General features: G+C 47.4%; 1 protein-coding gene across 1 annotated transcript in view; it reads left to right on the forward strand.

The window, feature by feature from the left end:
- Positions 1–14,406, forward strand: part of LOC144761839 (uncharacterized) — a 151,081-nt gene that overhangs the window by 110,380 nt on the left and 26,295 nt on the right. The window contains exon 6 of the mRNA XM_078647066.1: positions 13,515–13,663. Within this exon, the coding sequence (XP_078503192.1) occupies positions 13,515–13,663 (149 nt within the window). The remainder of the gene's footprint in view (positions 1–13,514; positions 13,664–14,406) is intronic.

Consider the following 14,406-nt stretch of genomic DNA (forward strand, 5'->3'; position numbering starts at 1 on the left):
GTGTGTACTCCAACTCTTCGAGTCGGATAACTGTGGAGTCGGGTGACTCTTCGGTCATCGAGGCCCTGTCGACGCAGCAAGACCCGGACGACGCTACGATGGAACGAAGCCCGTTCAAGTACTGTCCCGTGTGCGGTTCGAAATACCCACACATCGACGTGCATCCTGTATGCAACAAGTGCCTGTCGCCAGACCACAACGAGGCCAACTGTATGGCCTGTTCCAAATTCAGGTCGAAGAAGACGCTCAAGATTCGGCGCGTGGCGCGCCTCGAGGCCCAGCGATCGGCACCAGCGCCTGTAGACATCTTTACAGACCCCGACGCAGACGAGCAAGAGCTTCACCTGCAGATCTCACCTTCATCGGCGGAGGTCGAGGCCGACTACGGGGAACCCATCGAGGGCCTGGACCTGTACGAAAACGTCGAGGAGGTAGGGGACGACGAGGAAGTTTATGGGGCCGCGGAAGATAGCTCGGAGGAAGAGCTATGCTCCGTGCGTACAATTACTAAGGCTCAGGTCACGGGATCGCCACTTGGCCTTACCCACGACCCTACTCCTCGATCCTCGGCCCTGCCTCCTGGCCCGGCTACGGACACGACTACGGAGCCTTCATCACACAAATCGAAACCGAAACCTTCGGAATCGAAAACTACAAAGATGGCCGACAAACCATCGACACCGAAGACGTCTGGGACTGCATCGGCACCGTCGTCTTCGGAGGCATCGAAACCGAAAAAGGCTGTCGAACAGGCTAAGGTACCGAAAGGAGCCAAGGAGACCAGCTCGAAGAAGGTCGTCGAGCCAGTGTCATCTAAGGTGGTCGAGTTGAAGTCGAAAAAGACTGTCGAGACACCTTCAGCGAAAACTGCCGCACCAACAGGCGCGCGGACAGTCGAAACGGCGTCCGCAAAGGGCGCCGAGCCGAAGTCTGGAGCCCCAACGCCGAAAGACAAATCCGCTGCTCCAAAGTCAGCGACGTCGACGACTAAGGCTGGGACGGGGGACCGGAGCACAGCTGTCGAAGGTGCATCCGCGCATCCGCCACCCAAAGACATATCGTCGGCGCATGGATCTTCCCCTGTGGGTGGACAGAGATCGTCGGTCGGCTCGACGAAGCCATCCGCTTCGTTTACAAAGCAAGTCACGGACTCCCTGAAACGAATAAAGGACAAGGCGTCGGAGCAGAAAACACACTCGGTGCCGAAGCAGAGTGTTCCACTGACCAAGACTTCGATGCCGATCCTCTACACTCTTCCGCCGAAGGTGGCGCCGAAGGCTTTTGCACCTCGTACGGTGACCGAGGAATCGGTGGCTCAGCTAACGGGAGGTTTTGGTCGACCACCCTTGCCTGAGGAACATTCGGAGCAGTTTATCGACACCGACACGGGTAGATTAACGCTCTACAAAAGGAAAATTACAGCACAGCCTGTAGAATCCTATGTCATACCTCTAAAAAAGAAAAGGCCTGCACCAGACACGCCAGACCTTGTTGAACCCATCCCTCAAGGGCCTGGGAGGAGTCCTACACCTTCACCCACTGGATCCAATGGGGATGAGGGTGACCAAGATAAGCAGTATAACTTCCCTGAAAATACTGACCCTGATGAGCAGCAAGACTCATGGATACACTCTGGTGATCAGGGGGACCAACAGCTGGTCAGTGACCCCCATCTGTATGGTGTTAAAACTTCTCCAACTGAAGACTCTGCGGCATTTAATGCCTTAATTGAAAGGGCAGCTTCAAACCACAAAGTAGAGAGGCATGCCGACCCAGTGGAAGTTGACTTTTTATTTGATACTTTTTCGGCATCAGAAAAAACGGTGAAGACACTTCCAATGCTTAAGGGGGTTCTCAAGCATGCCACTGACATTTTTAAGGAACCCACCAGAGCCAGAGTGGTGAACCCACGTATTGAAAAGAAATACAGGCCGGCACCTGGTGACCCTACTTATATTCGGGGACAGTTGCCTCTAGACTCTTTGGTGGTCTCCAATGCCCGCAAGAGGGCGAATTCACAGACAACGGGTGAAGCTCCTCCCCCGGACAAAGAGTCTAAAGTGCTGGAGGCAGGGGGCAAAAGGGTGGCTGCGCAGGCAGCCAACATATGGCGCATTTCTAACACTCAAGCCCTGTTAGCCAGGTATGATAGGGCGCACTATGACACCTTGGAGCAGCTCTTACAACACCTTCCAGACCAGTTTAAAGAAGGAGCTGAGATGCTGATACAAGAGGGCAAGCTCATTTCAAACGCTGCGATTAAATGTGCGCTAGATGTTGCAGATACAGCAGCAAGAGCAATAAACACTAGTGTTATGTTAAGGCGTCATGCATGGCTCCGCATCTCAGGGTTCAAACCTGAGATACAACCGACTATCCTCAACCAGCCCGTCAATCCAGACAGACTGTTTGGCCCAGAGGTTGATACCACCCTCGAAAAGATAAAAAAAGATACTGAAACGGCTAAGTCCATGGGGGCGCTTCAGTCTCAGCAATACAGAGGGAACACTTTTCGTCGCTCAGGTGCACGGGGTGTTGCCAGAGGACACTTGGCACAGCAGTCGCATTTCAACAAGGGAGGCGCCCAGGCCTCGTACCCAAAACAGAATAGAGGTGGTTACAGAGGAAACAGCGCAAAGGGCAGAGGCAGAGGCAACAATAATTCCCGTTCCTCTGCTGCCAACAAACAGTGACTCCCTGTCACTGCCCCCCGACCATCCAACACCTGTCGGGGGGAGACTCCAGCAGTTCCTGCCAGTCTGGAAATCCATCACCACAGACAGGTGGGTCAGGAAACTTATCCAATTCGGCTACTGTTTAGAGCTAACATCCACTCCACCCAACATACCCCCAAGACAACGTCCTATGTCAGCAGAGCACTTGCACTTATTGCAGCAAGAAGTCCTGGTGATGCTGCAAAAAGGCGCAATAGAGCTCGTGCCGGTGGAGGAAGAAGGCACAGGGGTTTATTCCCTGTACTTCTTAATCCCAAAAAAGGACGGCTCGCTCAGGCCCATTCTAGACCTACGCCCCCTCAACCTGTACATACTCTCAGAACACTTTCACATGTTAACACTACAGCAGGTTCTTCCATTGCTAAACCAGGGAGACTTCCTCGCAACCTTGGACCTCAAGGATGCTTATTTTCACATACCACTCCACCCGTCCCACAGAAAGTACCTCAGGTTCACCATACAAAACAGGCATTACCAGTTCAAGGTCCTGCCCTTCGGGGTAACCACTGCCCCCAGAGTGTTCACCAAGTGTCTGGCGACCGTGGCGGCGCACCTCAGGAGACAAAACATACATGTCTATCCTTACCTAGACGACTGGCTCGTTCAAGCAAAGTCGAAACAGCAGTGCGCCGCGGACATGTCCCACACAATTCACCTCCTTCACAGTCTGGGGTTTTCGTTAAACTATCCAAAGTCGCACCTCCAGCCAGCCCATGTGCGGCAGTATCTGGGCGCGACAATCAATACTCTGACAGCTGCAGCTCAGCCAAACCAGGTGAAGATCGACAACATCCAGTCGCTCATCCGGAGGTTCAGACCGCAAAACTCACTCCCAGCGAGAGTGTTCATGCAGTTGATAGGCATGATGGCCTCCTGCATCTTCATTGTCCCGCACGCACGGTTGCATATGCGTCCGCTCCAAGAATGCTTGGCGCATCAGTGGACTCAGGCTCAAGGACAGTTAAAAGACCTAGTGTTGGTCACCGGTCGGGCGTACAACTCTCTGCATTGGTGGAATCCACACAACCTTTGCAAGGGCCGACCGTTCCAGGAGCCTGTGCCACAGATTATCCTAACAACGGACGCATCTCTCCAGGGGTGGGGAGCTCATGTGCTCCACTACACTGTGCAGGGACTATGGACGACGCAGCAAAAGAAGATGCACATCAACTATCTGGAATTGATGGCAATCTTCATGGCACTCAAATCCTTCAAGATACATCTGTGCAACAAAGTCGTGTTAATCCGGACGGACAACATGACGGCGATGTATTACATCCAGAAGCAGGGAGGTACGCACTCTCCACAGCTGTCTCACCTGGCTTAGAGCATGTGGAAGTGGGCCATTCAGAGGAACATCTTCCTCATGGCGGAACACCTCCCGGGCACGGACAATCAGATGGCAGATCTGCTCAGCAGGTACAGCCATCAGATGCACGAGTGGGAGATACATCCATCAGTACTCCACCCGTACTTTCAACAGTGGGGTCATCCAGAGATAGACCTGTTTGCCACAAGGGAAAACGCAAAATGCCAACACTTTGCCGCCAGGTTCCCTCACCCACAGTCGCAGGGAAATGCGATATGGATGAACTGGTCAGGGAGATTTGCGTACGCTTTTCCCCCAGCACCTCTGATACCGCTGGTGGCAAGAAAGCTAAAGCAACACTCGATGACACTCATCCTAGTTGCTCCAACGTGGGCACGCCAACCATGGTACACCACGTTTCTAGAACTCTCCGTGGTACCGCATCAAAGGCTGCACCTCACACCCAGGCTCTTGACGCAGAACCATGGCGACATTCAGCACCCAGATCCGCGACAGCTCAATCTGGCGATCTGGCTCCTGAGGTCTTAGAGTTTGGCTACCTCAACCTGCCTCGTGAATGCATGGACATCATCAGGGAGGCACGGAAGCCCACTACAAGAGCTTGCTATGCAGCAAAATGGAAGCGGTTTGTCATTTATTGTACAGCACACAACATTGACCCGCTAGATGCATCCATTCCTAACATCATCTGCTATTTGTTACATCTTTACCAATGCAATCTAGCGTGTGCTTCCATTCGGATACACTTATCCGCCATAGCGGCTTATCTTCAAAACAGGCAGCATCTCTCTGTTTTCAGGGTGCCTGCCATTAAAGCTTTTCTAGAAGGGCTGAAGCAGGACCCCACCCGCTCCAGTATGGAATCTCAACGTGGTCCTCACTAGGTTGATGGGCCCACCTTTTGAGCCTCTACATTCATGTGAGATTCAGTTCTTGACATGGAAAGTGGCTTTCCTCATTGCTATCACGTCTCTAAGGCGTGTTAGTGAGCTACAAGCGCTCACACTACAAGAGCCATTTATACAACTGCATTCAAACAGGGTAGTGCTCCGCACTAACCCCAAGTTCCTTCCGAAGGTGGTGTCACAGTTTCATGTCAATCAAACCATTGAACTGCCCGCATTCTTTCCAAACCCAGAAACAGTAGCAGAAAGAATGCTCCACACGCTAGACGTTAAAAGGGCATTGATGTACTATATTTACAGAACACAACCCTTTAGGAAGACACAGCAACTTTTCGTTGCCTTCTCCGCACAGCACAAAGGCAACGCTATTTCCAAAGCTGGAATAGCCAGGTGGATCGTTAAATGCATTCAGATTTGTTATCAGAAAGCTAAACGCACTTTAACGGTCCCCCCCCAGGGCGCACTCCACACGCAAACTGGGGGCCTCCATGGCATTCCTAGGTAACATTCCTTTAGAGGACATTTGTAGAGCAGCCACGTGGGCTACACCACATACATTTACCAAACATTACTGGGTAGATGTGCACTCCAAACAGCAGGCAGCTGTAGGACAGGCTGTTCTCAAAATTCTTTTTCAGACTTCTGCAGCTGGCACGGGCGGCCGCCGTTCATGAGGGGACTGCTATGTATTCTATGCAATAGATATGAATTTAGCAGCCCACATGCCTCAAACTGAATATGCTACTTACCAGTATGCATCTGTTCTTGGCATGTAGGGCTGCTAACATTCATATCGCCCGCCCTCCTCCCCGGCGCCTGTAGCAGCTGCAGACTACTTCATGCATTTCATCACTAGCATGGACATCATTTACACTATCGCACTCCATCTTTGCCACAATGGCTAAAAACAATCTGGGGATGGAGTCGATGCCCATGCGCACTGTAGTCCAGGGGAGGAGCCACCTATCTCGTGATACTTCGAAGACTCTTCCAGGACAACAATGTGCAATCATCCGGACCCAACACTAGGCGGCGATCTATGCAATAGATATGCAATAGATATGAATGTTAGCAGCCCTACATGCCAAGAACAGATGCATACTGATAAGTAGCATATTCATTATGCAATACTGCACAGCATCACTCTGAGAGCCGAACACCTGGCAGGCTCGCTCAATGTCAAGGCGGATGCCCTGAGTCGACAGACAGAGGTGACTCACGGATGAGAATTGAATCAATCCATTCTGGAGAGTGTGTTCTCGGTTTGGGGGACACCAACCATCGACCTGTTTGCTTCTCCGGTGAACGCCAAATGCCGGTTTTACGCAAGCAAAGTTCACCATCAGGGATCCCTGGGGAACGCCCTTTCGATGGCCTGGTACAGCGCATTCTTTTACGCTTTTCCTCCAATTCCCCTCATTCCTCGAGTACTCAGGAAAATGAAGGCGGAACCCTGCAAGATGATTCTTGTTGCACCAGCATGGCCCCTGCAATTCTGGTACACAGAACTCCTGCGGCTCTCCCAAGCTCCTCCAAATCGCTTACAACCAATTCCGTCCCTGTTGTCAAGGAATCAGGGGCAGGTTTACCATCCGGATCCGAAATCGCTACACTTGACAGCGTGGCTCCTGAACACAGAGAGTTCCTTCATCTAAATCTCTCCCAGGAATTTAGAGAAGTTTTGTCACAGGCTCGAGCACCAATAAAACTTACAAGGCAAAATGGAAGAGGTTCTGCCTATGGTGTCAACGACAAGGTCTCCATCCTTACAAGTCTCTGCCTCATCAACTATTGCCATATATACTATCATTGGCTAAGTCTGGGTTGGCGCATTCATCTGTGAAGGTACATCTTGCAGCCATCTCAAGGTTTCGGCGCAGTTCTTAAGGTCCTTCCTTATCTTCCTCTAGAATTGTTAAACAATTCTTAAAGGGCTTGTTCCGGATGTATCCTCCAGTCCGACCTCCTCCACCAGTTTGGCAGCTCAATCTTGTCCTGGCTCAACTCATGAAAGCTCCGTTTGAGCCTGTGCACATGGTGGACTTGAAGTTTCTGTCTTGGAAACTTGCCCTCCTCTTAGCTCTAACATCAGCGAGAAGAGTTAGTGAGCTTCAAGCCCTCTCCATAGTGCATCCATTCCTTTAATTCAAAAAGGATGTTCTTATTCTTCGCACCAATCCGAAGTTTATTCCTAAGGTGCCGTCTGAGTTCCACTTGAATGAACCTTTAATTTTAAAGTCTTTCTCTCCGCGCCCTTCTACGCCTGCGGAACGCACATTACATTCTTTGGACTTTGAGAGATGCTTGAAATTCTACTTAGAGCGCACACGTCCCTTTCGGAAATCATCCCAGTTGTTTGTGTCCTACAGCGCCCCACGGAAGGGGTTTCCTTTGGCAAAGAGTGGCATTTCCCGCTGGATCTCCAGTGCGATTCAATTCTGCCATCAGGAGGCGGGCAAGCCACTGGACAGAAAAGTCCGTGCTCATTCCACAAGGTCTGTGGCATCGTCGGTGGCTCTCTTCTCTGGAGTCACCATTAAGGACATATGCAGGGTAGCAACGTAGAGCAGTACTCATACCTTCACGAAGCACTACTGCCTGGAATCTGCAGGACGAGACGACGCGGCTGTTGGTCAAGCAGTCCTGCGGAATCTTTTTCATTGAGAGGTGAGCTTTCCCTACGATCCCTCCATCCTGGTGAGCACATTTTGTCTATTATTTTGCTATGCTATAAGTATTGCTAATATGGTTATGTGATGCCATGTATCTACAAAATGTGTTCTTTGTGATTTACGGCTAGCTACTCTGATACAAAGCATGGGAATCTATGAAAGTTCCAATACTGGGGCAAGAAAACAAGTTACTTACCTGTAACTTTGGTTCCCCAGTATTGGTAACTTCCATAGATTCCCATGCGCCCACCCTCCTCCCCTGGGAAAGCTCAGTCTTTTGACAGAGATAGTGGCGGTTTGCACAACGGCTACGAAAATCTGAGGCTCTGAGCTCTCTCAGGAAGGTTCTAGGGGGTGAGGCTGCTCTGATTGGTCCTGGCAAAAGTTTGGTCTCTTTTACAAAAAGAGGGTGATAGGATACAAAATGAGATGAGGCCTAGGCCTATTTTTCTCTTTTGTTTCTATGGTTGTTATACTACCGAGGCTCCCATTCCGACGACGGGTAATGATACAAAGCATGGGAATCTATGAAAGTTACCAATACTGGGGAACCAAAGTTACAGGTAAGTAACTTGTTTTCTTCCTTTGTCCCGACCACTAGACTTGATACCTTCAAGCTTCATGTAGAACTTGCAGAGTTTTTTAGGAAGCTAAAGCTCAAAGCTTTCTTTGAAAAGCAAGACAAAACAGACATGAACAATGAAATTCCCAACAAACCTGGTCTAAAACTAAAGTCTAGCTTCATCCCACCCCCAACCAGCATACCGGTGGAGATAGCGGCCTTTGAACAGGCAGTGTACTCAGATGTAGAACAACTACAATCCAAGAACACCTTCAACAACCTTTCCAACCAGGACCGTGACATCATCAAACGATTACAGGATAATCCAACCCTGGTTATCAAGCCAGCGGACAAGGGAGGAGGGATCGTCCTGATGGATAGAACAGACTATGACCAAGAGTGCCGTAGACTCTTAAACGATACCCGGAATTACAAACGCCTCAGATTGGACTCTACAGAACAGTTACGAAATACCATCAATCTCCTAGTAAAAAATGCCAGTGATCGGGAGCAAATCTCGAAACAAGAGGCAGACTACCTACGCACAAAAAATGCCAAAACCCCATACTTCTACACGGTGCACAAAGGGGTCACGCCACCACCAGGTAGGCCCATTGTGTCAGGCATACAATCCCTACTGGAACCACTTTCACGATTCTGTGATTTCTTTCTTAACCCTCTGGTCCAAAGGACACCATCATACATTAATGACACAAAACATCTTCTCAACATCACAAAGGACACCAGCTTTGACCCGACGACACAAATCCTGGTCGGACTAGACATTGAAAGTCTATACACTAGCCTACCACAAGACGCCACCCTGCAGGTCCTACACGATGTTCTGATGGCAACCAACTGGGATTACCAAACCCCCAGAAGCTTCATCATGGACTGCGCCACACTTGCACTGAAAGAGAATTACTTCGAATATGAGGGCACATTCTACCTGCAGATTAACGGAACTTCGATGGGGAGTGTCTTTGCCCCCAGCGTGGCTGGACTATACGTCCACCACTTCGAGCAGACCCACATCCAAGGACCCACCAACCCGCACCTGACCAACATAAAAATATGGCGCCGCTATATTGATGACATCTTCATCATCTGGGAAGGCGATCAGGAATCCCTTGACAACTTCCTCCTTTGGATTAATAACCGTGATGCCTATTTACGTTTCACCTGCTCCAGCAGCCAGACTGAACTGCCCTTTTTGGACCTCAACATCAAAGCAGAAGGAGGCGGCCTAACCACGACCACATTTTACAAACCTACAGCAAGGAACTCCCTCCTAAGGTTTGACAGCTTTCATCCGAGACCCTTGAGGGAAAACCTCCCCTACGGCCAATTTTTACGCATCAGGCGCAACTGCAGCAACACACAGGATTACAAACTTCAATCCTCTGCCCTAGTCCACAAACTAGAGGACAGAGGGTATCCAACAAAAATCATCCAAAAAACATGCAAAAGGGTGCGTAATCAAAATAGGGAAGCTTTCCTGGACACCATCATAAAACCACCTGAGGAACCGGTGCTCACATGTGTAACCACATACAACACTGTGTCAAACCAGGTGTCCAAAATCATACAAAAAAACTGGAAAATCATCAACTCAGGCACCAGGAACTGGGAAAAACCACGCTTTGCATACAAAAGGGCAAAGAACTTACAAGACCAACTCGTATCCACCAGGCCTAAGCCACACAACCGCCCATCAAACAACACGATCCTCAACGCCTGGGGCCTCCCAAAACTGACAGGCCACCAACCATGCAACAACTGCAGCGTGTGCCACCTGACCTACCCTTCAACAACTCTTTCTTTGGAACCAGGCAGAACGTGGACACAACGACAGTTTACCAACTGCAACTCATCCAACCTGGTATACCTAATAACCTGCAGATGCGGCCTTAGATACATTGGTATGACCACCCGCAAAGTCAAGACTAGAATGACTGAACATAGGAGTACCATTAGGTGCAGCAAAAACATAAGCAAATTGACAGACCATTTTCTGACTCACAACCACACTCCTAACGACTTTACATGGACTGTCATTGAACAGTTTGAAACAAGGGAAACAAACGGAAAATTCCTCCTCATGAAGGAACAACGCTGGATATACCGGCTTTCTACCCACATAGAGGGTCTGAATGATTCCATCCCATGGAACAGCAAAATCCTAAACCATGCATGCCATTAACAGATGCCATATGAATGATGACAGCCCACACTCCGTGTGACATGGTTCCTTTTTCCCTGAACATTTCCCTGTACATCTACCTAATCTCCACCGAGTTTCCAGTACTCCCACCATATGATATGGTCCTTCCAACCCCCCTTATCTTCCCAGTACAGTGTGTTCCCAGCACATCATATAGCGTAATAATAGGCCATATGAATCCCTCTATATATTCGCCATTTTAGCTGTGTTTAATACCAAGGCGCTCCAACAATCGATGTATCTTCATTGTTTTGCATACTTTACTAAGAATCGGGAAGTAGCAGCACACAACCGCGATAGTGCGCTTGCGCTCTGAAATAGAGGACGCACAGTACTCTCCCCCATCACCACATGCATGCGCTAAAGCCGCCGCTCCCACACACATGCGCACAGTGCCAGGATGACTAAGCATCCAGCGCGTAGCACCTTCCTCCATGTCTACCATTACACAGGTGCAGACAATTACCCGGGTTATTTAAACCTGAACGACGGCCCGTTCACTTCACTGGGGCATAACAGAAGGACGACAGGTCCAAGGAGGATCCAGACCGGCAATTCCGTGAGTAACAAAATGATCGCCAAGGATTGGGGTAAGCTACTGCATCTCTCTCCCTACAGGTTGTTCGTTAATCAAGCGCTTCTCTAAACTTCTTCCAGGGTCTTTTTCTCTGCCAAGTGACCCAAGGAGGCTTTTACAGATACTAGCCTGTGTGAGGATAATGTACTTTTACTTACCTGTACCTCACCATGCTAAAATTACGCTGTTTAGCCCACCACCACTGAAATCGTTTCCATGATAAAACCACCCAGTCATATTTTCAACATGACCACACCCTAGTCCGATATAGGTCGAGCACACACTTTACCAGTCGGCAATAGTTGTGCAAACAGCATATCATGCTAACTTGACTCTACCTTGTACGTCTGTCCATGTCTTATTTGTTTTATGTAGCAAAAGCAAGAGGGAATCCCCCTCTAAACATATATACGCACTTTAGGGAGTGCGACACATTTTAAAACAACACAAACACTATAATCTAGTATTATTTAACTGCACCTTTTCTCATACTCATTGGTCCTGAGGAAAGCCAGTTTTTAAGGCCTGGCTGAAACATGTAGACCACACTGGACGTAGGAGGTCATAAACTCTCCAACACGTCCGACTGCCTTTTTATTTTCTAACAGGGGCCCAGTGAATAAAGTCTATCTATCTTACCCTCGGGTACTGGGACCCACTGTATAGCTTTTAACCTTCACTTTCTCACTCACTACACTGCACACTCAGTAATCATACCAGCTCCGCATAATTCTGGCGTAGAAGCACACCCGGGACACGCTAGGTGTCACTGTGGTGGGCCCGATGATGAAGCATGCCACCAACTAGGTTGGTGGGTGAGGGCTTTATGAATAAACCTAATGGTTTACCTGTGAACGTACACAACTGAGTCCCATACCTTAAGCTAGTCCTTATTGATAATCCAAAAATAAACCTTTTGCCAAGAACTCCTCATGTGTTAAATAGCTTAGGTCTACCTTACAGCTATTTATTGTAGAAGTCATTCAAACACAATTTCTTAAACTTTGTCTGGAGTGTCAACTACAACCCAGTCTTTTCCATCAGAACACTAACGTTTCCAACCACCATTGGAGGATTTGGGTTTCCCGACCGTAAGAATTGCCACCAGGCATTTATTTATCCAGTGTTAAGCTAGGAATATGCTTCAAACAATTCAGGCATCCCCAAGTGTGTCTCAATAGAAAATGATGTCCTCCAGTTACTATTTACAATCTTCAGCTAATAAGCGCAGAGTGCACTCTTACTTTATGGTTACGGTTAAGACCAGTCACACCACATTGTGTTATGTGAGTGCCGAGTTGCAAGTAAACTCCAGACTACTCTTGCTATCTTCAATTTGGGGCAATACTGAGACTTACAGTGCAGGTAAGAAATCACAGTGGCAACAGTGGATTAAAAAAGGAATACACACCATAAGCCAAGTAATAAACAATGGTTATGGTATTCTATTCAGTGTTTTATAGAAGCCTTTTTTATATCTCCCCAGGAGTGAAGTATACATGAAGAAACTGTATAATTTTTCAGAAAGCTGTAATGCCACTAGTGAATGATGTCTCAAACAAGGCTGATATAATTCTCATAATAATAGGATTGCTAACCAGCTAATTCTATTGGAAAACTTCAATATCGAAGATAAACTAACAAACCCCACAGGAAAGTTTATCCTGTTTAGGAAAAGACAGGACTGGATGGAAAATTGAACTCAGTATTCAAATCCCAAATGCAGCTTGCTAAACTTACTTGAAAAGTATGTAAAACATCAGCCCACACTGAGCAATACATTCGGCAAAGAATCATACTGTGTAGCTGTTGTACTCCTTAAAAAATTTAAAACTTGAATCGGATTAGTCACTGTGCTGTCCTCTCATGCTAATATCAATCATATGGTAGAAAAGGGCCACATACCATAAGAACGTAAGGAATTTGTTACTGTACGTTACTTTGTTTGTTTTAAATCACAAAATCGAGGTAGATCATTCAATATTCTTCTTCAGTGACCTCTCCACATTTTCCAGTTTGACACCGTTCCATGAGAAATGGCTTGTGAAAGTTCTTTAGTAGCAATAAGTCTTCATCAAGTGTCTTATGTTTGGTTTCAGGGATTGTCATCCCTCTCTGGTGTGGGTAAACTCCACTACCACATTTCAGAATTAGATGTTCCAACAGGATACTGGACTAAAGGATACATTCTGTACCTTAAAGTAGTTTCATGGAGCAATCTCATTTCTTCTAAAGATGATTTCCACATGAGCTCCTTCCACTAAGTGCTTAAATGTGTCGCTTGTTGCTTATTATGAGATGAATGTAATACATTTTGTGTTTCAATAAAAAAAAGGAGAGGACTTCGTGCATCGTTTATTAGGGGCTCCCTCGGTACTGGAGCAGTAAGTTATTTCAACTAGGCGTTGGATCTCTAGGGATTCATGCAAACAAGAATGAATACATAGGAAAAAATGCCGCTTTTTGTTGTAATGTTATTCATACTTTTAAGATCTTAATTATTTTGTAGGTCCATAATGGAATTGCAATTTATACTACATGGACAACGATAGCCACACTTTTGAACCTTTCCGTTGTGTTAACATACAGTGGAGATGTGGCCAACGCGACTTCGACTACGGTGGCATTAGCAATTTTATCCTTCGAGGTTGTTTTATGGTATGTGAAGTCAATATATTTAATAAAAATATACAGCTTTCAGTTGATCATTACACTCTTTAAATTAAGGACAAATTGCCTGTGGCAGAAATTGCTCTTGTGTTTCCTAATGTTTTGAGGGATTTTTTGTAGCAGTGAGGCTCTGTGACAAGCTGTATTCCCCATCAACTGTTGTTTTATTCAAATATATTAGGCCATGTAAAAAGTTGATAATCTACCACCATGTGGTTAGCCCTACATTTGGAGTAGATTTCTGACTTTTAGGGGATTAAGAGGAATCCTAGGCTTGTTAGTAGAAATGTATGTTAGTTGTTGATTTCCAAGCATTATTCCAACTTCTCCGAATTAACTCATGCTTATTTCCCACGAGTCTGAAAATTTGAGAGAGCAAATTATTCGGTAATGTAGCTTAAGAAAAATCTATAGCAGGGAGAGTATTTTCTCCTCTGTAAGATCTCTGTGAAATATGTGTGTGTGTTCGTTGTTGGAGTAGACTTCAATTCGGGCGGCTATTAAAAGGCATAAGGGTCCCTGATGAATCTTCTCCACTGTTAGCTGGGAAACATGCAGTGTTGTCTGCACACATACAGGGGCTTATTTACAAGTCACCTTTAATATGGGAAAAAGTGATGCACCGGCGGCACAAGTTTATTTTTAAATAGACCCCAGAGTGTACGTGGAGCGCATCTGCTGCCTCCAAGCAGAAGGTAGAATTTCAGGATCTTTTCCCCACGACAGCTCCT

The sequence above is a fragment of the Lissotriton helveticus genome, chromosome 6 (assembly GCF_964261635.1).
Source record: "Lissotriton helveticus chromosome 6, aLisHel1.1, whole genome shotgun sequence".
NCBI lineage: Eukaryota > Metazoa > Chordata > Amphibia > Caudata > Salamandridae > Lissotriton > Lissotriton helveticus.